The sequence below is a fragment of the Pongo pygmaeus genome, chromosome X (assembly GCF_028885625.2).
Source record: "Pongo pygmaeus isolate AG05252 chromosome X, NHGRI_mPonPyg2-v2.0_pri, whole genome shotgun sequence".
NCBI lineage: Eukaryota > Metazoa > Chordata > Mammalia > Primates > Hominidae > Pongo > Pongo pygmaeus.
In genome coordinates this window covers 148,156,550-148,176,064 of record NC_072396.2, presented here as the reverse complement: position 1 = coordinate 148,176,064, position 19,515 = coordinate 148,156,550, and the positions used below count along the sequence as shown (strand labels likewise).

General features: G+C 42.4%; 1 protein-coding gene across 1 annotated transcript; it reads left to right on the top strand.

The window, feature by feature from the left end:
- Positions 1 to 857: 857 nt before the first annotated feature.
- On the top strand, positions 858 to 9,587 carry LOC129024659 (sperm protein associated with the nucleus on the X chromosome N3). The gene is made up of 2 exons (XM_054471826.1): positions 858 to 1,059; positions 9,190 to 9,587. Exons 1-2 carry the CDS (start codon positions 985 to 987, stop codon positions 9,496 to 9,498), a joined length of 384 nt encoding a protein of 127 aa, XP_054327801.1. The 5' UTR covers positions 858 to 984; the 3' UTR covers positions 9,499 to 9,587.
- Positions 9,588 to 19,515: the final 9,928 nt, after the last annotated feature.

Genomic DNA, 19,515 nt, shown 5'->3' with positions numbered 1-19,515 from the left:
GTCTTAGATTGTAGTATCCTGCATGTAAACACTGAGAACAACTTCCAGCACTTGAATATCCACTCCTTCCCCCACCCACATACTGGCAGAATTCATGTTGGGATACTACATTTACTATGAACATACACCCCTGATTTGAAACAAGACTAGGATACACGGTAAAGAATGTTTATTCACTAAAGTTTTGACAGACTGAAGGCCATTATTTCAGACTGGAAATAGGAAATTTAAAAGAACTACATGGACATTGAGTAAAAGAACATGGGTTGAAATTTGCCTGGCAGTAGCCTAAAAGTAAATGGTCTTCAAGGTGCATATGAAGGAACTGTAGGAGGGAAATGAGATAATTAATTAATTATTAATTATTAAATGTAACTAATAATTAATTAATTATTAATTATTAAATGTAACTAATAATTAATTAATTATTAATTATTAAATGTAACTAATAATTAATAACTAATAATTAAATGTAGCCACACTAGCTTGGAGGGATTTGAGGTGAGACATCTAAAATACTAAGTCATGGTGAGGGCTGGAAGACAAAAGAATGAATGACTTAATAGGAATGACTGTGGGGAAGGACTTGAAGGAATCATCCTCTCGCTTCCATGTGAACCATGAACATTAAACATGGAGAAATGAGGAGCGGCGGCAGATCAGTTTGGCCTGCATCTTCAGGGGTTGCTGAAACAACAACAGCATTTGATTTCCTCTACACCCCTGTCACCCCTCCCCCACAAGCCCAGGGAGTGGTCAGCAGTGGTGCTTTGTGATGTCAAAGCCACCTTAGGACTGCCATTGGCTGGGACACTGCCTGTATGATCAAACGAAGCTCAAGGGTGTGGCTTTGCCTTGTCATCAGGAGGGTATATATAGGGAGAGCAAGAGCTCTGGGCCATCCCACTGGGAAGCTTTAACATAGCTGTGGAAGTCTGCAGTCTACAAGAGCCTACTATAGACATTCTACAACCAACCAGAATCATGGAACAGCCAACTTTCAGCACCAATGGGGAGAAGACGAACAGCCTCTGTGAATCCAACAATGAAAATGATGAGGTAAGATTGTTAGGTTTTGAAGGGAAGGTGAGAGTGAAAGAAAGACACACGGAGCGGGGGCGGCTCAAACAACAACACAGGAATATTGTAGACACCTGTGGAAGTGGGAGACCCACTTAATGCCAGAGCCCACCGCTGCTTACAGGCTGGGGTGCTTATAGGTATGGGTGGGAGGGGCCTGGGCAGTATGGCTTGCTGCCCGGCAGGATATTGGTAAGATGTTTTTATGATCAGGCTGTTTGGCCCTTTTTCCAGTGGGATGTCATTGTGGTGTTTCTTGGAACTTTGCCCAGCAAGATATGATAGGAAACTTTCTTTAGTTGGACCTTTGTCCACCTTGTGTTAAAGTGATTAGGCAAGATTTTTCTCATGGCCCGAACCCCCGTGGAATGTTTCACTTTGAACAAGGTCTGCAAAATAGAAGGGAGTTTACTAAATGGTGGTTTGGACTCACATTCTTGCCTTCTACTTTAGTATAAAAGGAAGAGAGGCATTGTTGATTATCTGGCTGCTTCCTGCTGAATAGGGGAGCTGTAATCAGGGTTTGGGTTTTGAAGCAGTGGGTGTTGGACTTCAGAGTTGTTTTCCTGGAGGCACTGGTACCGGACTTGGCAGAGGAGAAGGATGGTATCAGTGTGTTGCTGGGTGGCTGCCTGGACACGGGAGTTTAGCCTTCGGGAGATAAAGCGGGATATGAAGGTGAGTATACACGGGCCAATTGTAGTATTAGGAGGAGGAAAATTAAGGGTCCTAAGAAAGGGGCCACCTGCTATCTCAGTGCTGAGTGCAGCAGAGATGTTTACTTCTGCTAACACTAGAATGAGAAGTAGAGCCTGCTTAGTGTGTGTGGAGGAAGATGAGACAGAAGCTACTAAAGGAACCTGGATGGTCTGCTTGTTAGGCAAAATGTTAATGTTTAGACTGAAACACCAGGGTGCATGTTCCTGACCAACTGGCCAGTAGGCAGAGATAAGGAAGAAGAAGACACTGGGGGTGGACAGACAAAAGTTGCAGGTTATGGTGGCAAGCCATGAGAAGGTGGGGGTTGAATTCTGCAGAAATCCTTTGTTTTAACTTTTATATTTTTCCAAGTTGAATAGCTGCCAGCAAGGGTATCCCCTCTAAGGGCCTGATAGGAAATGTTGGTGGTGGAGGAGATGGAGGCTGTTTGGTTTTGGAGAGAGAGAGATAAATGGGTTTTTGTAACTAATAGCCATTGCAGTCCTGACAGGGCAGAAGGATATAGGTTGCAGTTGAGGGAATTGTTTGTGGATATTTTCCAGGCAGCGCCCTTGAGTTGGATACATGAAGAGCGGCTCCAGCCAAGAGGGGAGGGGTTGGTAAGAGGTGTTTTATGGAATCCGTTTGTAACATCTTCAGTTAAGAGGCTATGAGGCGAAGAAGGGTGACAGCCCTGTGTGTGACTGTGTGGGTGGATTTGATGGATTGGGGGAAAAGGAGTTTAGCTGATCAAGATTATAAACAGGTTTGGGAATGAATTGGTCAAGTAGGTGAGATGCAGGTTTATTTTGGACCGAGTTCATGTGGCCAGGTTGACAGGAAGGGCTGTGAATTGCTGGATTTGTGTGGACAAACAAATTTAACAGTTGGAAGGAAGAGGGGAGTGTGACTGATTTAAGAGGAAATGTGTGAGGCTGATGAAGGGGGCTCAACTGTCAGAGGTTGGGGGTGGGGACTTAGAGTATCCCACAGACAAAGAGGACAAAAAAAGAAAGAGGAGATTTGAGTAGGAGTGAAATTTTGGAAGGTGCCCTGCAGTCGTACCTCCTGGATTAGTGTGACAAATTGGCATGGACTATTCAGGGACATGGGGAATGGAAGCCAGGAAACATCTGAAATAAGGTAGGAGATAAAAGATTGGAAATTGGAGACGGAGAGTGTTATGGACTAAGGTGTTCTGGATTGGCAACTTCTGGAACTCTTGTTAAGTACAGTGAGGTTGGTCCTGTGAGGGAAGGAGAATAATATGGGGGTGAGAAAATTTCTAGATGTGGGTCTGGTGCTCTTTTTAGTTTGAAATGGTGCATTCAGTGTGGAAAGGATGTTAGCTTTGGCGCTGTGGGAGTAGTTAGCAACACCTGGTGGGAACGTTTCCACTTAGGTTGGAGTGGGGAAGAGGAGGAGTCTGTGATTCAGACCCAGTCCCCTGGTTGTAGGGACAGGGAGGAGTGTTTTGAGGATAGACTTTTAGGCTGGGTCAAGTAAGCATTTGCTTACTGTCTTACTAGATGTTGGGTGAGGTGTAACGCCGGCCAAGTATTCCATATAGAAGAGGGGGAAAATACAGGGAGATTTTGGAGGATAAAAGGGCATTTGTACCTAAGTTTAAATGGGCTTAAACTGAGGGGCTTTTGGGAAATGACTCATAAATGCAGGAGGAGAGGAACAATGGGAGAAGTAAAGTCCAGGCCATTTTAACCTTTAGGGAAGATTGGTTAGTTGCTGTTTTCTAAAAAAGTTTCCCTGAAGATTCGGGGTGGTAAGGAATATGCACAGCCGATTTAATGTTTACAGCCTTTACCAGCTGTTGGTTAAACTGTGAAACAAATTGGCCAGTTGTCTGACTGGATGCAAGAGAGGAGTTTAAACCGGTGGATAATACGGGTGAAGAGAATAGACGTGATGGGGTGTGCGTTTTCGGTGGTGGTGGAAAAAGCTTTTATCCATCCAGAGAATGTATCTACTATTGTCAGAAGGTATAGGAATCACTTTCTGGGGGACATGTGAGTGATGTTGATTTGCTAGTCCTGCCCTGGTAAGTGTCTTCAGACCTTGTGTATTGGAAAGGAAGTGGTTTGATAGCTTCCTGAGGGGAAGTTTAAGTGCAAAGGAAACATGCCTTAGTAATATATTTCAGATTGGCAGCCATGGCGGAAGAATGTATATAATTTTTTAAAAGCTGGAGTAGGGGCAGTAACCAGCATGGAAATGGTTGTGCACATATAAAAGTACACAAGGTTTTTTAAACTTGGACAAGACACTTTTATCACTGAGATCAAACCATTTTTTCCTGAATGGCACCAGCCCGGGCAAGTGGGGTTCATTTCTTCTGGGTATATACAGGAAAAAATGAGCAATAACGATGGGGTTTTAAGGGCTGCCTGCCAGGCTGCCAAATTTGTTGAAAGGTTTCTCTCAGTTATGGCATCTTTAGACTTTCGGCGCCCCTTGCAATGGATAATGGTGGCCTTTAGTGGTAGTTTATCCACCCCCAGCATCTTATGTATAAGTTTGCCATTTCTTATGGGGGTTCCTTTTGTAGTTAGGAAACCCTGTTCCTGCCAGGTGAAGGCATGAGACTGTAGGATATGGTATGCATATTTGGAATTGGTGTAAATGTTGACCCTCTTTCCCTTTACTAGGGTGAGGGCCCTGGTTAGGGCAACTAGCTTAGGTTGTTGAGAGGTAGCATGGGGTGGGAGAGCATTGGATTCCAGGAGTTTATTTTCAGCAATGATGGTATAGCCAGCTGCTGGACATGGCTCCCTAAAAGAGCTTCCATTAACTAACCGTGTACGTGTTCCCTGCAAAGGGGCATCTGAAATGTGTTGGAAGGGGGAGGAGAGGGAGTCTAAGAGGTCCAGACAGGAGTGAGAGAGCCTAGAATCGGAAGTGTTTACAGGGAGGAGGGTGGCTGGGTTGAGAGTTTTATATCTGTGGAAGGTGATTAGAGGGTTATCTAGGAATAAGGTGTGTACCTGCTGTAAGCAGGATGGTGGGAGGGATAGAAGGGATTGATGGTTTATGAGGTCCTGTAGGTAATGGGAAGATGCAATAGTAATGTGTTGGTAGAGAGGGAGTTTCCGTGCCTCTAAGGCCAGCAATGTGGCCACACCCAAGATTTTTAGTCAGAGTGACTAGCCTTGGATGGCAGAGTCCAGTTGTTTTGAGAGGCGCACGATGGCTTGTGGGACATCGCTGTATGTTTGGCAGAGTAGCGCAAGGGCAAGGCCCTGGTCAGAATGTACATACAAAGTAACGGGCTTGGTGAGGTTGGGCAGTCCCGGTGCCAGGGCCATTAAAAGGGCATTTTTAAGTTTTTAAGTGGGAGTTGATGGGGCAAGCTGGGTTTAGGGGTTTTAGGATGGGCCCATGTGAGGCCCTGTATAGTGGCTTGGCCAGCAAGTCAAAATTGGGAATTGACAGCCAGAAGTAACCCACAAGGCCCAAGAAGGAGAGAAGGTACTTTTTTGTGTGGGGAAGGGACATGTCCCAAATTAGCTTCTTTCATTGGGTTGGGATGGCTCGAGAATTAGGGGTTAGGACAAACCCAAGGTAAGTAACTTTGGTTGGGGCTACCTGAAAATTTTGTGGGCTAGGCCCAAACTTTGGTTTGGGCTACCTGAGATTTCCTCTATTATGGAGGAAGTTTAAAACCTGAGTGGTGTGTTGGATGGACAGGTTAAGGAAGTGGCTACAGAGAAGGAGTTTGACATGTTGGAGGAGGGTGCTAGCAGCAAGGGAAAGTTCACCTAGGTCCTTGATGAGGGCATGTCTGAATAGGTGGGGGCTATCCTGGAACCCCTCTAAGAGTACAGTCTATGCTAGTTGGGTGCATATGTGAGTATTAGGATTTGGCCAAGTTAAAGCAAAAAGACTTCTGTAAGCCGGATTTAAGGGAATAGTGAAATAGGCATCTCTTAGTTCCAATACAGAGGAGCGTGTGGTAGATTTAGGAATATGGGAGAGTAGAGCATATTGGTTGAGGACCGCTAGATGTATTGGTACCACTGCCTGGTTAACAAATTGTAGATCCTAGACAAAGGGGTAAGTCCCGTCTGTCTTTTGGAAAGCCAGAATAGGGGTGTTGTGGGGAGAGTTAACAGGCTTGAGAATATGAGCTTGTTAAAGTTTACGAATAATAGGTTTGAGGCCCCTAAGCACAGCTGGATTAAGGGGATATTGAGACTGAAAGAAAATGGAGGAGTTTTAAAAGGTTATTTTAACTGGGATGTGATGTGTGGCTATTGTGGGTTTAGAAACATTCCAAGCTTTAGAATTCACAGAAGGTAACAGGGTGGATAATGAGGATGAGTTGGGGGAGGGGGAAGCATTTGGGTGGCAGAGTAAACTAAAAGGGGTAGAATTGGAGGAGCCGCATTGCATGGAGGCCTGGGATTTCCTTAATATGTCCCACCCCAAGATAGGGGTAGGGGACTGAGGGATAACCAGGAAAGAGCGGGTGAAGGGGGCTGTTGAATAGGTTGCATAATAAAGGACAAGTCTGTGTCTACAGGGGATTCTATTGACTCTCACAATAGAGATCGAAGAACTGAAAAAGGGTCTAGAATATTCTGGTAAAACCGAGTAACTAGTTGTCCTATTGAGTATCCAATAGGAAAGACATGGGCTTACTAGAGACTGACAGAATTACCCTGGGTTCCGAGGTGGTGATGGCAGTAGGGGTGGTGGACTTCAGGCCCCACCTGTCTTCAGGTATGGGTGGTGAAGCAGGATGAAGAGTTTCACTGAGCACAGTCTGACTGCCAGTGTTGCTTGATACCACAGATGGGGTAAGGTTTCTAGAGTGTCATGGGATTAGGGTGGGCTTTTGCCCAGTGTCCCTGTTGGATGTACTTATAACAGGCTCCTGGGGTTGACTGTTGCCAAGTTGAGGAATTCTGTATGCCTTGGGAACCCTGTTGAGTGGCAGCTATCAGCATTTGATATTTAGCCTGGTCCTTTTTTAAGTTTGGGTTTTTAGTTCTTCCTCTCTGATCTTATAGACCTTAAAGGCCACTTTGATTAAGTCTCTTTGGAGGTTTGAGGGCCATCCTCCACTTTTTAAAGTTTTTTTTCAAATGTCTGGGGCTGACTGGGAGATAAAGTGTAAATGGAGGTAGATTTTGCCCTTATTGGTATTAGGGCTTAAGGTGGCATATTTAGTTGTAACCTTTGAAAAGGCGGGAGAGGAAAAGAGCAGGGGTGACTTTATTTATGCCAGCTAGAAGGCATGATATCATATGGGCTTGTTTCTGTCTGTCTACGGAAGTTGCCAGGTAATTCCGATTGAGGTCAGTTCTGAGGACAGCTAGGGTCCCTGTTGGGTTGTGAGCAGCATCTTGTTGGTGGAGGGTGTTCTCATTGGCCTGGGCACCCCTAAATATGTGTTCCCTGTCTTTCAGGGTGAGGGTAGAGGAGAGGATGACATATATGTCATGCCAGGTAAGGTCATAAGATTTAGGGAAGTACAGAAATTCCTTGCGGAAGGAGGTAGGATCCATTGAAAAGGAGCAAAATCTCTTTTCAATATGGGAGAAGTCAGCTACGGAACTTGAATTCATCTTATGCCTTCAGTCCTCATGACCTCCTGCAAGGGAAGGACTTTGGAAGGCCTTTGGGCATGTGTCTGGTTTTCGGCAAAAGAGGGTTGGGCGTGAGACCTGGTTTGAGGTGAAGGAAGGGGGATGGAGGGCGACAGTAAGGGGGTGGAGGAGCCAGATCCGAAGGAGAAGGTGGAGGGAATGGGAGTGGGCAGGAGGCAGAGGAAGGGGTTTGTTGGCTAGGTTGAAATTCAGAGGAGGAAGGCTTGTCTGGAGGAGGAGGCATTTTGGGGGGTTTCTCCTTGAGGAGGAAGATTTGAAAAGATGAACAAGATTGACAGGAGAGCGAGTGAGGCATGAGCGGAGATAAGCAAAGCACTTCAGATCATTTACCATTGTGTTGGAGAAAGATTTTTTAGATTATGTTGAATTTGAAAGTTGAATGTTTTGTTTTTTGGAAGAGGGGAGTGAATACTCTGGATGGGAGTGAATACCCCTGGGGAAAGTGAGTACCCCAGAAGGGAGTGAATACCCCAGAGGGGAGTGAGTTCTCCGGAGGGAAGTGAATACCCCAGAGAGAAAGTGAGTGCTCGATTCTGCCTGGGAGAAGGGACCTGGAAAGTCGGGGCAGCCCCGTAGCTATTCATGCTCCCCAGAGGCCAGAGCGGCCAGAGTGGCAAGCGTTCTGAGGCTGTCCCCTGAGAAGGGAGGCTGCAGTCACCTGGTGACTGGGGAGACCTCTCTCCCAGCACTGGAATTTTTTTGGAGAACGAGCAGAAATAGAGAGGAATCCAGAAAGGAAGAATAGGGAGACCCACTCACGAATTGAAGCCCAGTGTTGGATGTGATGTCCAGCAATGGGGGTGATCCTTGTTGCAGCTGCCTGGAAAGGGGAAGGAAGGAAAAATAAGATGGAGAGTTTGATCAATATCTGGAGTTTAGCCCAGGGCTGAAGAAGATGAGAGAATAGCGGGAACAGGACTGGGAACAGGGAGTCCACTCAGGATCTGGAAGCAGGCCCCGGTCTAGTTTGTGCTGCTTGCTGCTTTCTGCTTTCCAAGTTGCAAGAGAAAACTTACCCATTAGAACTCAATCAATGTTCTGGGTTTTGGCACCAAAATGTTAGGTTTTGAAGGGAAGACGAGGGTGAAAGAAAGACACACAGAGAGGGTGCATCTCAAACAACAACACAGGAATATTGCAGACAGCTGTGGAAGTAGGGGACCAGCTTAATGCCAGAGCCCACCACCGCTTATAGCCTGGGGTACTTACAGGTATGGGTGGGACGGAGCTGGGCAGTATGGCTTGCTGCCCAGGAGGATATTGATAAGATGTTCTTATGATCAGGTGGTTTGGCCCTTTTTCCAGTGGAATATCATTGTGGTGTTCCTTTGCAGCTGCCTGGAAAGGGGAAGGAAGGAAAAATAAGATGGAGAGTTTAATCAATATCTGGAGGTTAGCCCAGGGCTGGAGAAGACGAGAGAATAAGGGGAACAGGACTTATGATAGGGACGTTTCTTTAGTTGAGCCTTTGTCTACCTTGTGGTCAGGGGTTAGGCAGGATGTTTCTCATGGCCTGAACCCCCATGGAATGTTTCACTTTGACCAATGTCTGCAACATAGCAAAAACTTACAAAATCGTGCAGTTTGGACTAACAGGTGACTCTACCCATGCTCCTCTTCTTCTTCCCCATAGATCGCTACCCTATGATTTCACCTTGTTCTTCTCTGGCACAAACCCCTTCCTCAAACTGCATTCCTTCTCATAAAGCCCCCCTTGCTACCTAGTCTCTATCCTATTCACCCAAAATAATGTCTTTCTGGCCTCTCCCTATTTTCTTACCAGATGCAAGAGGTACCAAACAGAGTCTTAGCCCCCGAACAGAGTTTGAAAAAGACAAAAACATCAGAATATCCAATAATATTTGTGTATTACCACAGGAAGGGTAAGAAAATAAATTCAAATCAACTGGAGAATGACCAGTCCCGAGAGAACTCCATCAATCCAATCCAAAAGGAGGAAGACGAAGGCCTAGACTTATCTGAAGGATCTTCAAATGAGGATGAAGACCTAGGCTCATCTGAAGGACCTTCAAAGGAGGACAAAGACCTAGACTCATCTGAAGGATCTTCACAGGACAGCGGGGAGGATTAGTCACACATGGAGAAAACAAATTGGACAAATCATCACCACTGATGGCGATGATTACAATAAAATCAAGTTTAAGGAGCTGATGATTGTGTATATCTCTGCCTGTTGTCTGATGGTGTGCGGGGTGGGGAAGGGAAGGGAAGAGGTAGGCATTTGAGAAGGGAGGGATATGAGCTCCTGTAGGTTGGGAGACAGACCCACAGGTTGACAGTTAGCCAGACATTGTAAATAAGGACTGGGGGAGGACTGATTCCTCAGACAAATTTTCTTCTTAAAATTTTGTCTTACAGGAGAGGAAGAAAAGGACTTGGTGTTTCTTGGAGCATGTGATTGTGTAGAAGGGCATACAAAAAGATCTGTATTCGCTGGGCGCTGCGGCTCATGCCTGTAATCCCAGCACTTTGGGAGGCTGAGACTGGCAGTCACCTGAGGTCAGGAGTTTGAGACCAGCCTGGGCCAACATGGTGAACCCCTGTCTCTACTAAAAAAAATATAAAAATTAGCCAGGCATGGTGTCAGGCACCTGTAATCCCAGCTACTTGAAGGCCAAGGCAGGAGAATCGCTTGAACCCAGGAGGTGGAAGTCGCAGTGAGCCGAGAATCACGCCACTGCACTCCAGCCTGGGGGATAGAGCAAGGCTCTGTTTCCAAAATAACAAAAATAAAATAAAATAAAATAAAACAAAATAAAATGAACTGGATTGTATTTAGGTGACAGTGCCACTCTTTCCAAAATGAAGACATCAAAATCACCACCTCCAGGCCACATACGTCATAGTGGCATGGGTTATGACTCATCCAATGCTGTGAGCAACTGAAGCCCCTCAAACGGATCAAAAACCTCACCCTACATAAAGTAAGACATCATGTCACACACACTAAAATAATGGTGCTTGGAGGCCATGGTCCCAATACTAGGGCACTTCCTTGTTAAGAAACTCTAGGTGGAGCAGTAGCCTACCAAGTGTGGGGCACTGGGAGTGGCCATTGTCTACTGCAGGCAATCAATGAAAGCATAGTCTACAGAGAATTTGAATACAATGATACAAACAAAAGTTGGTATTTTTATTGCCACTTCCATACACCTGCATTTCTATAGAATGTCAATGATTAAGAATTCTTCCTTTGGAAAAAAATACTGTTTTTATTGAAGGGAATACAATAGAGTGGTTTTGGCATCAAGTTTAGAGAGCTGAGTTACATTCTTTGTGTTAATTTCCAAGACCCTCTCCTGTTTATTTATTCATTCACTCTCCTTTATTTCCATGACCCAGTTTTATTTCTCCTGTCTATATTGGCAATTATTGTAATGCATTTGATGTGTATCCTTTTCTCTGTATGAGTGTTAATAAACATTTCTCATTGCTTGTGGACATTGGTTTTCAATTTATGTATGCATTGTCAATATTTAATGTTTCACTCAGGCCTGTTTTTAAGATGCATCTATGTATATAAAATCTGTTATTCCCTTGTAAATGGATATATCAGGTACATTTTTGTATTTTGTAAATTTTAGAAAGATATTTTGATGTTTAATATTTGTAACCACCTTCTGGTTCATGTTTTGCTTAATTTATACCTAGTATTACATTTTCTTTCGAGTGACTGTAAATAGTACCATGTGTTTAATTTTGATTTCCACATGTTCAATGTTAGTATATAGAAGTGTGACGGATTTTTTATTTTTATTTTTAAAAAAATTTATTGTGTCTATTTGAGGTTTACAACATGATATTATAGGATACATAAAGTAAAATGGTTACTATGGTGAAGCAGATTAGCATATCTCTGTTCTTAGTTTTTAAGTGTGTGACAATAGCAGCTAAAATCTACTTATTTAACAAAAATTCATGACACAATTTCATCAGGTTTAGTCCCCCTGTACATTAGATCTCTATACTTTTACATCCTACATATCTGCTATTTTGTGTCCTTTGACCTACTTCTCCCCATTTCTTCTCCCACCTCCAATGTTTCATTCTCTACCTCTGTCTACTTGAGCGCCTTATTTATATAGTCCACATATAAGATCATCGAATCTTTTTCTTTCTGTCTGGATTAATTAACTTATTGTGACGTCCTCCAGGTTCATCCGTGTTGTGGCAAATGCCAAGACCTCTTTACTTTAAGGCTGAATAACATTTAGTTCCGTATAACTATGTATAACTACACACACACACACACACACACACACACACACACACACACACACACACACACCAAATTTTAAAATCCATTTATCCATTGATGGGCATTTAAGCTGTTTCCATATCTTGGCTATTGGGAATAATGCTACAATGAACATGAGAGTGCATGTCTCTATATGAGGCTGTGATTTCATCTCATTTGGGTATATCCCCAGAAGAAGGATTGCTGGGCCATGTGGTAGTTACTTGTTAATTTCTTTTAGATACCTCCATATTGTTTTACAATATGGTTATACCAATCTACGTTTCCACCAACAGTGTACTAGGGTTCTTTTTTTCTCCACACCCTCATCAACATTTGTTATTTATTGTCTTTTTGAAAATAGCCATCTTAACAAGCATGAAGTGATATAGTGGTTTTAATAGGCATTTCTCTTATGATTAATGATGTTGATTGCCTTTTAATATATCTGTTAGCATGCCATTGTAAGAAGTAATATGAAGAGATACCAGTGTATCTTTTACTCAGTTTCCTCACATGATAAGACCTTGCAAATGCATAGTGCAACATCACAACCAGAAAACTGACATTAATACACTCAATCTATTCAGATTTCACCAGTTTTACATGTGCTCATCGGTGTGTGTTTAGTTATATTCAGTTTTATCATATGCCTAGATTCAAGGGACAATGACCATAATAAGAATACAGAAGAGTTTCATCAACACAAAAGATCTCTCATGTTGTCCTTTAATACCCACTGCCAACCTTCCTCTCAAGTTCATAACCCCTAGCCACCACTATTCCCCACCTATATAATTTTGTCATTTTCAGAGTGTTACGTGAATCTTTCAGTGTGTAACCTTTTGGAATTGGTGTGTTAGTCTGTTCTTGCCTTGCTATAAAGAAATACCTGAAGTTGAGTAATGTATAAAGAAAAGAGGTTTAATTGGCTCACAATTCTGTAGGCTGTACGGGAATTGGTGCCAGCATCCGCTTCTGGTTATGGTCTCAGGAAGCTTACAGTTATGGCAGGTGAAGGGAAAGCAGACACATCACATGGTGACAGCAAAACCAAGAAAGGGAGGGAGGAGGTGCCACACACTTTTCAAAACTAGATCACATGTGAACTCAGAGTAAGAACTCACTCATTACAAGGGGGATGGTGCTAAGCCACTCATAAGAGATTCACCCCCATAATCTAATCACCTACCACCAGACCCCACCTCCAACGTTGGGAATCACATTGCAAAATAAAATTTGGAGGGGACAAACATCCAAACCATATCAATTATTGTTTTTTTCACTCATCATAGGTGTTTGAGGGTTCATTCATGTTGTTGCATATATCAATAGTTTATTCTTTTATATTCCTGAGTGTGATATTACATTGTATAAATGTACCACAGTTTGTTTAATCTTTCTGCCAGGTGAAGGACATCTGAGCTGTTTCTAGTTTTTGGCTATTACAAATAAAGCTGTTACAATCATTCACATGCAGGATTTTGTATGAACGTAAGATTTCATTTCTCTGTAATAATTACCCAGATTATGGGTAGTATGGTAGTTGCCCTATTTGGTTGTGTAAGAAAATTCCAACTTTCTAATGTGGCTGTATCATTTACATTCCCACCAGCAATGCATGCATGATCCAGTTTCTTTGCATCTACATTAGCATTTGGTTTTGTCACTTTTAAAAAGCTTAGCCTTTCTGAAAGGTGAGTACTGATATCTAATTGTGGTCTTAATTGGCATTTTCCTGATGGCTAATGATGTTAAATATCTTTTAATGCACTTATTTGTCATCCATATATTCTCAGCCCTCTCTTTGACAGATTCATGACAATGGGTTAGAACAAAGATGTTGACAATATATGTATTAAGTCTGAAAATGACACAAAGATTAGAAGATTTTTAAATGCAGTAAGAGTTTAAACAGGCTAGACTGTGGACCACTTGAACTATGATTTTAATCAGACAAGAAAAATTTACTAGATAACATTGGCATGCTGTGATCTTGGAATCCCAAAACTAACATCTTGTGAATAGAACAAGAGACATTTGGTTTAACAGTAGTATCAAAAAATCTACTTAGAGGTTTTCAATTGACAGTGAATAGATTGTGAACCAAGAATGTGAAAATGCTGTTCAGAAGCTACTAGTATCTTTGAGTAAATTCCATGGAAATGTAAGTAAAGCAAGAGGTGACTTTCTCTTTCTGTCCTGTGTTGATCAGACTACACTTGAAGAAGTAGTTCCAGTTGTGGACCTTTAAGAGGAAGAGAGACAAATTAAATAGTCACTTGAGGAAGGAAGAAATCTGAGTGATGTTGAGACTCGAAATGGTGTCGTGGGGCAAATGACGAAAATAACTGTATCAGGTATCGTTCTGATGGGAAACAGTCTGTTTCAGTGGGACTCAGGGCAACGCTTATGCTGATAAGGTAGCTAAAAAAGCAGCTAACATTCCAACTTCTGTCCCTCATGGCCAGTTTTTCTCCTCATCGGTCACTCCCGCCTACTCCCCCACTGAAACTTCCACCTATCAATCTCTTCCCACACAAGGCAAATGGTTCTTGGACCAAGGAAAATGGCTCCTTCCAGCCTCACAGGCCCATTCTATTCTGTCGTCATTTAATAACCTCTTCCATGTAGGTTACAAGCCGCTAGCCAGTCTCTTAGAACCTCTCATTTCCTTTCCATCATGGAAATCTATCCTCAAAGAAATCACTTCTCAGTGTTCCATCTGCTATTCTACTACTTCTCAGGGATTATTCAGGCCCCCTCCCTTCCATACACATCAAACTCAGGGATTTGCCCCTGCCCAGGACTGGCAAATTAATTTTACTCACATGCCCCGAGTCAGGAAACTAAAATACCTCTTGGTCTAGGTAGACACTTTCACTGGATGGGTAAAGGCCTTTCCCACAGGGTCTGAGAAGGCCACTGCAGTCATTTCTTCCCTTCTGTCAGACATAATTCCTCGGTTTGGCCTTCCCACCTCTATACAGTCCAATAACAGACCGGCCTTTACTAGTCAAATCACCCAAGCAGTTTCTTAGGCTCTTGGTATTCAGTGGAACCTTCATACCCCTTACCGTCCTCAATCTTCAGGAAAAGTAAAACAGACTAATGGTCTTTTAAAGACACACCCCACTAAGCTCAGCCTCCAACTTAAAAAGGACTGGACAGTACTTTTACCACTTGCCCTCCTCAGAATTCAGGCCTATCCTCGGAATGCTACAGGGTACAGCCCATTTAAGCTCCTGTGTGAATGCTCCTTTTTATTAGGCCCCAGTCTCATTCCAGACACCAGCCCAACTTGGACTGCACCCCAATAACTTGTCATCCCTACTATCTTCTGTTTAGTCATACTCCTATTCACCATTCTCAACTACTCATAAATGCCCTGCTGTTGTTTACACTGCCAGTTTACACTGTTTCTCCAAGCCATCACAGCTAATATCTCCTGGTGCTATCTCCAAACAGCCACTCTTAACTCCCTCTTAAAGTAAATAAATAGTCTTTGCTGGCGGGGCACCCTCCAATACTTTCACCCTGATAAAGTCCTATTCTTTACTTTTATACTCGCTCTTATTCTCATTCCCATTCTTATGCTACCCTCTACATTTCCCCAGCTATCTCCACCACACTATCAATGTCACTCACTCTCACCTAGCTGTTTCTAATCCTTCTTTAACAAACAATTGCTGGCTTTGCATTTCTCTTTCCTCCAAAATCACTGAGGCCTCGACTTACTCACTGCTAAAAAAAAAGAGAACTCTGTATATTTTTAAATGAAGAGTATTGTTTTTACCTAAATTAATCTGGCCTGGTATATAACAACATAAAAAAAAACCTCAAAGTTAGAGCCCAAAAAACTCACCAACCAAGCAAGTAATTATGCTGAACCCCCTTGGACACTTTCTAATTGAATGTCCTGGGTCCTCCCAATTATTAGTCCTTTAATACCTGTTTTTCTCCTTCTCTTATTCGGACCTTGTGTCTTCCATTTAGTTTCTCAACTCATCCAAAACGTATCCAGGCCATCACCAATCATTCTATACAACAAATGCTCCTTCTAACAACCCCACAATATCGCCCCTTACCACAAAATCTTCCTTCAGCTTAATCTCTCTCACTCTAGGTTCCCACACTGCCCCTAATCCCACTCGAAGCAGCTCTGAGAAACATCGCCCATTCTCTCTCCATACCACCCCCCAAAATTTTTCGCTGCCCCAACACTTCAACACTATTTTATGTTATTTTTCTTATTAATATAAGAAGACAGGAATGTCAGGCCTCTGAGCCCAAGCTAAGCCATCATATCCCCTGTGACCTGCAGGCATACATCCAGATGGCCTGAAGCAAGTGAAGAATCACAAAAGAAGTGAAAATGACCCATTCCTGTGTTAACTGATGACACTACCTTGTGAAATTCCTTTTTCTGGCTCAGAAGCTCCCCCACTGAGCACCTTGTGACCCCGCCCCTGCCTGCCAGAGAACAACCCCCTTTGACTGTAATTTTCCATTACCTACCCAAATCCTGTAAAACAGCCCCACCCCTATCTCCCTTCGCTGACTCTCTTTTCGGACTCAGCCCACCTGCACCCAGGTGATTAAAAAGCTTTATGGCTCACACAAAGCCTGTTTGGTGGTCTCTTCACATGGACGTGCGTGACACTTATTAATACAGTCCATGGTTTATATGAGTCAGATTTTTAGCAGCACAAAGCAGAGTGAAGAAGAGTGGAGAACGGATCTGGTGAAACAAATGGACGATATATTAAGAACATTGAACTCAGAGAAGCAAAAGTCTCAGGAGTGATCACACTGTCTTTTTTCAACTCTCTGATATGGCGACATGTAGAATCAGGTCAGACTTACACTTCTTGAGTGTCATACCTATGATTAGTAGGAACACAGTAGGGAACTTTGGGGAAAGTGGTATAAACTCCCTTAGGCAGTTGATATGGATGTGTTTGTCCTGGAAATGCTGTTTACAAAATGATCAACTGTAATTTTGCTCTTTTGGAGCTCAGAAAACAATACCCCAAAATGAAGACCTCAGGAGCAAAAGTCTTTCTCTAATCTTCTCCCACCCTCCTGTCTCTCAGTCTCATTCTCCCCCAAGGCTAGCTATAGAAACTGGAATCCTTCTTCCCTAAGGTGTGTCATAGAAACCAAAACATATTTTCCCCAAAGGCAGCAATAAAACCTAAAACTATTACTCTAATTTTCACTCCACCTTTCTGTGTAAAAACTGGCCATAAAGAAATTGTCTGATCTACCTTATCTGATTATCTGACTGTAGGTCAGAAGACCCCCATTTCAGAGGGGTCCCTGCCCCACACCCAGAAGGAAGAATACTGCTCAAAGAAGCCAAGAATAATCTAGACATACAGGCCTTTCTGTGCTTCCCTATTCAGTTCATTAGCATTAGTTTATAGCCTTTCTGTCCAACCCTATTTCTGCACCTGTGTCCATACTTCTTCCTTAAAACTAGGCATAAAATGCACAATTTTCCCTGTATCTTTGGGTCTTCATTCTGCAGGCTCCCATGTACAACCGTTAAATAAATCTGTATACCTCTTCTGCTATCAATCTGCCTTTTGTCAGTGATTTTTAGTGAGCCCTCAGAGGGCCTTGCCCCCTGCAGCTCTTCCTGTGGGTGCGAATATCTCACCATGCCTGTCACTCTTTATATCAAAATGTTGAATACTTGCTACTATATTTCCCTGGCGTAAAGCAGAAAGTTGTTGTTTTTGAAGCTTGATATCACTTGGAAAATAAGAGTTATATTATTTGAAAGCTTGAACAGTGGCAAGGATGTGTGGCAGCTTGACTGCTAATTTCCTGGAAGTTCAGACTTGACCTTGTTTGCTGTGGTGTCACCTGGAAATAGCATGGAGCCTGACACACAATAGGCAATTAGTAAATATTTGCTGAATGATGGCACAAGCGTAGAAAGTAAAGTATAGCATGGTGATGGAAAAAATGACTGATAGTGACTCATAAAATGTTCTAGCCCCAGCTGTGGTTATAACTAAAAATATAATCTTGAGCTTGTTAAAGAAACACCCTTTAAAGGTGATGTCCAATTATCTAATTCCAGGAATTCAGATTTAATCATTAAATGTTTGGGTCTATGTATCACATTAATCTAAGTGCAAATATATCCAAAGTATCCAAGATAATGGAATGAATCTCCCTAGCTGAAATTTTAATAGAATGTTGAGGCTGATATCTACTCTAAAAAAAGTTGAGGCTGATATCTACTAAAAATAAAAACTTCTATGCATAGACAGTAGATATAATTATCTGAATTACATTACTATTTTCATCTTACACAACCTTAATTTTTTTCGTGAGTTTTATTTTAGATATGGGGGTACACATGCAGGTTTGTTTCATGAATATATTGCACTCAGGAAGTGATTCTAGTACCCAATAGGTAGTTTTTTTACACAAGCTCTCTTCCCTCTCTCCCCCATCTTGTAGCTTACAGTGTCTATTTCTTCTACATTTATGTCCATTTGTGCTCAATATTTAGCTACTGTTAATAAATGAGAACATCTGGTATTTGGTTTTCTGTTTCTACATTAATTCACTTAAGATTATGGCTTCCAACTCCATCCATGTTGTTGCAAAGGACATATTCCATTGTTTTTTATGGCTACATAGAATTCCATGGTGTATATGTACCACATTTTATTTATCCGATCCAGCTATTGATGGGCACCTAGATTGATTCCATGCATTTGCTATTGTGAATAGTTTGGTGGTGAGCACACACGTGCATGTGTCTTTTGATATAAAGATCTATTTTCCTTTGAGTATATATCCAGTAAGGGGATTACTGGGTCAAATGGTAGCTCTATTTTAAGTTCCTTGAGCAACAGCTTAATTTTTAAAAGATATCCAAAGATAATTTTACTTTAGTAAACTTTAAATCAGTGCACATTTGGGTGGGCGCAGTGGCTCACACCTGTAATTCCAACACTTTGGGAGACTGGGGTGGTCATATTGGTGAGGCCAGGAGTTCGAGAGCAGCCTGGGCAACATGGCGAAACCCAATCTCTACCAAAAATACAAAAAAAAAAAAAAAAAAAAACAAAAAAAAAACCCCCAGGCATGCTGGTGTGTGCCTGTGGTCTCAGCTAGTTGGGAGGCTGAGGCAGGAAAATTGAGCCCAAAGGGCGGAGTTTGCAGTGAGCCAAGATTGTGCCACTGCACTCCAACTGGGTAATAGAGTGAGACCCTGTCTCAAAAAAAATTAAATAAAATAATGCACAATAAAGGAAGAATATTCCGTTGCATTGAAATGCTTCACTAAATGTGAATAACACTATTAATAATACAAATAATATTTAACATTTTCAAATAATTATCCCTAACATTTCTTTAGCATTTACTAAATATCAAGCACTTCATATGCATGAGGTAATTTAACCCTCACAAGCAGCTTATGATTCTGGTAGTTTGGCTATCAGCATCCTTAGGGAATGAGGAATGGAGGCCACATAGCAAGCAGTGAAATAGAGATTCAAACCCAGGCAGTCTTGAATAAAGAGGTTGAATTCATATCCACTCACTATAAATATTATCTCTTGACTTTTCCTCAGAAAGCTCAGGATAAATGCATATTTTCTGTTACATAAATTCAAAGATACCATGACTGCATATTAACATGGTTTGGTTCTGTGTCCCCACCCACATTTCATCTTGAATTGTAATCCAAATTGTAATATCTACATGTTGGGAGAGGGACCTCATGGGAGTTAATTGGATCATGGGGGACATTTCCCCATGTTGTTCTGGTGATAGCGAGTGAGTTCTCACAAGATCTGATAGTTTTATAAGGGACTCTTC

Excerpts from the sequence above, each read along its gene's own strand:
- LOC129024659 (XM_054471826.1), top strand. The coding sequence starts at position 985 with ATGGAACAGCCAACTTTCAGCACCAATGGGGAGAAGACGAACAGCCTC. Across the intron at positions 1,060-9,189 it reads CCAACAATGAAAATGATGAG|ATGCAAGAGGTACCAAACAG; the intron begins GTAAGATTGTTA and ends TTTTCTTACCAG.